This window comes from Frankliniella occidentalis, unplaced genomic scaffold (assembly GCF_000697945.3).
Source record: "Frankliniella occidentalis isolate FOCC.00 unplaced genomic scaffold, Focc_3.1 Scaffold7, whole genome shotgun sequence".
Classification (NCBI taxonomy): domain Eukaryota; kingdom Metazoa; phylum Arthropoda; class Insecta; order Thysanoptera; family Thripidae; genus Frankliniella; species Frankliniella occidentalis.
Genome location: NW_026267137.1, coordinates 60684 through 65485, shown reverse-complemented (window position 1 = coordinate 65485; position 4802 = coordinate 60684). Strand labels below are relative to the sequence as shown.

At 62.7% G+C, this 4802-nt stretch overlaps 1 protein-coding gene across 1 annotated transcript; it reads left to right on the top strand.

The window, feature by feature from the left end:
* Positions 1-53: 53 nt before the first annotated feature.
* LOC127750785 (protein patched-like) lies at positions 54-3171 on the top strand. Its single transcript, XM_052273272.1, has 4 exons — positions 54-60; positions 1924-2396; positions 2965-3057; positions 3160-3171. The coding sequence occupies exons 1-4, from the start codon at positions 54-56 to the stop codon at positions 3169-3171; spliced, it is 585 nt and encodes a 194-aa protein (XP_052129232.1).
* Positions 3172-4802: the final 1631 nt, after the last annotated feature.

Here is a 4802-nt window from a genome sequence, read left to right as displayed (position 1 = left end):
ATTTTTATTTTTTCCACTCGATTTTGTTCTCCGGGCCCGGCAGGAGGATCAGGATGCCTCGTATGGTGCGGCCGGGTGCGGCCCGGCGACCGCGTCCAAGGCGGCGGTGGCGGCGCGGCGCTGGTGGTGGTGTTGCGTTACGGAAACGGATGCATTATTTTCGAGGGGGGCTACATTTCGTTTGTAGGCCCCTCTGTCGAGTGTGTGTGTGTGTGTGTGTGTGTGTGTGTCCATTGTTAATCGCGCTGACTTATCGCCCGTCGCTGGGGGTCCTCATAGGAGCGGGTCCCCTACTTGGCGGACAGACAGACGGTGTCCGGCGCGGCCCGGCGGCGCGCGCGTCACCCGGTGTGTGTGGGGGACCGGGACCGGGAGAGACCGAGACGGCAGGTGTCATGCGGGTACGAGAGGGAGAGAGAGAGATGGGGTGTCATCGGAGAGGAAACAGGAGAACATGACCATCTCGGCGTCCGTATCTCGCGGGGCCAAGGGCGCTGCCAAGAATATTTATTTTCATTTCTTGCACTCTATACTCTCCACACTCGGCTTCCCCCACCACCCCCCGTTCCACCCGATCCCCGGAACCGAATTGAGACGTATTGGGGAAGGTAGGGGTCCCGCGGCGGGGCGGCGGGCTCCGGGCGGTGGTGGGCCGGCGCGGGCCCCCGGGAGGCGGCGGTCGGGCGGAGAGCTCTGGGGGGAGAAGAATGCATCGGCCAGCCCGTAGCCCGGACCACCCGGACCACCCAAGGGGGCCGTAGCCCGGCCGGGTCTGGCGCTGGAGCTCTGGAGCTGGAGCCAGAGCCAGCGCTGCGGCCAGCTTTGAAGCTTGCAACAGGCCAGCAGGAGGAGGCGATAGGTGACCACTCTAAAGAGCGTTCGTTACAACTTACGACAAGTTCACGTCAACTCCAGCAATTCGTAATTCTTTTTCTCCCCGAATGCCTTTTCTGTGTGTGAATTTTCCTGGGATTACAGTTTAGTGCAGCGCACAGGTTTGTGTCGCCCACCTTGGCTTGGGCGAGGCCATGCACCCCCTGCCCCCTTGACGACGACAAGGCCCTCCTGTAGAGCTACTCTAGAGACTCGAGGTCCTCTAGGCCCATACGGGGTCGCCAGTCTGTAGGAATAAATAAATCTTGTTTGAATGAACGCCTCCCCCTATGACCATTCCCCCTCGGGCAGCCCACAGCGCGGCGCGAGAAAGGTGAAGGAAAAAAAAAGAGGCAAAGATTATGACGTCGTTTCGAATGTTGGCCTGACCCTTCTGGCCTGACCTAAGCGAGGTGAGGTGGGGGCCCAGCGGCCCAGCCCGAGTAGGCTGTAATCCATTCTCCCCACCACCACCGTGGACAGTTTTCCACGTATCGATGATGCATTTCGAACACCGGTGAAGGTTGATCATCGCTGTAATATGTGCCCCTCGGGGCCGATAGGTGGCGGACCGCGCGGCATACGTTCCCCGCCCGGTTAGTGCGCTCGGTATTGTCGAGGGTAATGAAGAAATCCGACGGTTTTATGTGCGCCGAGCCGGAATAATTGTTGCCTCTGCTCTGGCCTAATGAAGACATTAGGCCGTTACCCACGTGGACAGGACAGCGCGCTGCGCCGGGCTGGCCGACGACCGCCCCGCCCCGCCCCGCCCCGCCTCCACTGCTAGAAATATTAATTAGTTTCCTGCCTCGCTCTTTTTATTCCACATCTTTACTTCTCCTTCGAGGTGGTCGTGGGTCTGCTCAAGCTCGGGGCACTGCGGGGGGGACAGCATTGGGCGGACCGAGGTTAGGCTGCCTCGAGTGTATCTCTATGGCGCTGGACGTAACGGTGCACGGCAGCGGCTTGGGCGCGGCGCTCGCGCGCGCGCGCCTCGGGTCCACACAACGACAACCCCACCTCACCTCGCTCTGTCTCTCCTTGTTGCAGAAGGCGGACGGCTGGAGCGCGAGCTGCGCTACTCGGCCGCGGCCCTGGGCGAGCAGGGCGGCGACACCCACCAGCTGCTCATCCAGACGCCCCGCGACCCCGGCGCCTCGCTGCTGCACCCCAACGCCCTCAAGGAGCACCTGCGCGTGCTGCAGGCGGCCACGCAGGTCACGGTGCACATGTTCGACATCTCGTGGCGGCTCAAGGACATGTGCTTCGCGCCCAGCGTGCCCAAGTTCGAGGAGCACTACATCGACCAGATCTTCGACGGCATCATCCCGTGCTCCATCGTGACCCCGCTGGACTGCTTCTGGGAGGGCTCCAAGCTCCTGGGGCCCGACTACCCGGTCTTGATCCCCGGGCTCGGCTCCAAGGTGCGCTGGACCAACCTCAACCCGCTCAAGCTCTTCGAGCAGATGAAGAAGTTCGACTTCAACTTCGCCTACTCGACCCTGGAGGACTACATGAAAAGGGTGAGTACTCGGTGGAGGCGCCACAGTCTCAAATCAGTTCTGACGCAGCCGCGGTGCAGCATGTGTGCGAGAGAGAGAGAAAGAGGGGGGAGCGAGGGGGAGAGAGAGAGAGAGGCGGGGAGGGGTGCTGCGAGAGACAGCGACCACCCATGTAGCCGGGCTGGGCCGGCGAGGAAGCCCCCTCCCTCTCCACAGGCTGGCCCCGGCCCGGCCTCCCATCCCTCCCATCCACTCCGCCTCTCTCGCTCGCTCTCCGCCGATCCACCTATCCGTCTCACTCGCACTACGTCCAGCCGTGTATGGGGGAATCTCCCGCCAGAGCAGAATCGCTCACTAATTCAAATCCTCGCTGGGCTGGCTCCAGTCTCCCCAGTCTCCCCGGCCGGCCCCGGTCCAGCTGGACCGGCGGCGGTGACTTGGCTGGAAATAACGATGGTAAAAGTAACAATAAATCCGGAACGTCCCCTTGGCCGCGAGCGTAATGAGCGTGGGGAGGGGAATCGTAAACGTTTCGGTGCGTAAAATAATGTTCTGTAATCACGACTGATTTCGTCCCGTTTCGTTCCAGGCGGGCATTTCGACCGGATACCAGGAGAAGCCCTGCCTCGACCCCAGCGACCCCGAGTGCCCTGCGTCGGCCCCCAACAAGAAGTCAGGCATGGTGAGTAAACCAGCGTTGTGTTCATTTTTATTTTTATTTTTACGTTTTACGTTGCCTCATTTGGTGCAGGTAAAATTATTTCGTTATTTTTATTGTTATTAGTCGGTCATTTAAATCCGACCGTCTGATTGATGGCTCCCGGGCCGGGCCTTGTGGCCGCAAGGAGTCGGGCTCAGGCTCGGGCAGCCAGCCCGTGTGTGACAGTGAAGAATTATTGACAAGCCCGTCTGCCCGGCCTCCAGTCAGTCAGTCAGTGTCAGTCAGCGGCATGCCGCGTCTGTCAGGGTCATAGCCGTGTCAGCCGGTTACGTTTTGAGAGCCAACAGTACGATGAGAGAAGTTTTCCCCTGGACTAGGAAGCTGTGATTCCCCAGGCCGCCCGCAGTCGTACATAGTAGTCAGACTCTACGGCGCGCACGCGCGCGGGCGGGCTTGCCTATCGCCGCTGGCCACGGCGCCGTCGTCGTGGCTCGGCCGAGTGTCGGGTGTCAGCGCAACTGCAGAAGCGCGAGCGCGCGGCGGCACCTGTTCAAATACCTCGCCCGTCCGAATTCGGTGGAGGAATCTCTGGGCAGTACTACACAGTTTAGTAAGACATCAGCGAGAGCGAAAGGTAGCAGCTCGGGGCCGGGGGGAGAGAGAGACAGAAACGGATGGGGGAGAGGAGGCGGGGGGCGCTGCTGCTCGGGACCGGCTCGGCTCGGCTCGCTGTATCACATAATGTCTTCATCCCGGCGCGGAGCGGCGCGGCGGGTCCGACCGGCCACCGCGGCCCGCGGACGGCCGGACCCGCCGGGCCAGTCCCGTGCGCTTGTTAGCCGCCTCCCTCATTCCACGCGTCTTTATCCCCCCGTGCGCTTCCCCCGCCTGTCCCGCGGGGCCCCTCCTGGAAACCATCGCCATCACCTGGGACGAGAGAGGAGAGGAGAGTCCTGGAGCCGAGAGTGACGGAAGAACGGAGGGAGATGGAGAGGAGAAGGGGTTCGTGTTCTCTCTCTCTCTCTCTCTTCCTCTCCTCGTCCTCCCCTCCTCGCACTGGCGCCTGCCGGCCCGGCCCGCTGGCGGGTACCTGGGGGCCGGTGCCTGGTGGGTACCCACACGACGGGGAGATAAATCCAAAGGAATTGAGCCATTAAAAAAGTGATGTTTATTTTGCCTACCGTAACCGGGCGCGGTACCCTGGGTGGGTACGTACTCTCCTGGGTGGGGCACCGAGCACCCGTGGGTGGGTTGCTCTGGGTGGGTACCCTGCTCGCTCGTCGGGTACCGAGTGCGCGCGCTGGAGCGAGCGGGAGAGAGAGAGAGAGGGGGAGGAGAGCGGTCCCAGATCTGGGCGGCGGTGCGTACCGGACACTCCGTGCGCGTCGTGAGGGTGGTCCCGGGGGTGGCCGGCGGCCGGGCGGGCGGGATGTTGTGTCAGGACCGCTCTCATAGCGGGCGTCGTGATGGATCGGATGTGGATGCCAACTCCTTCCTCTCCGCCCTCGTGTGTGAGAAGCGGGGCGGGCGTTGCCCCTCGCCTCGCTCGGCGTCCTGGGCGGGCGCGTGCATCGAGGTCTCCGTCGGGAGCCCTAGAGAGAAGAGCAGGTAGGGCTTTGCTAGAGCCCAGCACCAGCACCTCGGGCAGCACCGGAGCAGCTCCCGTCGCGTCGCGCCGCCAGGTCGTCGGGGAGCCGGACCACACCGCCGCCGAGGCCCTGGTAGCCGGGCTTATCGACAGGTTCCTGTAGCCCATCGCGACGGCG

Coding starts and splice junctions, on each gene's coding strand:
- LOC127750785 (XM_052273272.1), top strand. Junction 2,397..2,964: donor TGGAGGACTACATGAAAAGG/GTGAGTACTCGG, acceptor GTTTCGTTCCAG/GCGGGCATTTCGACCGGATA.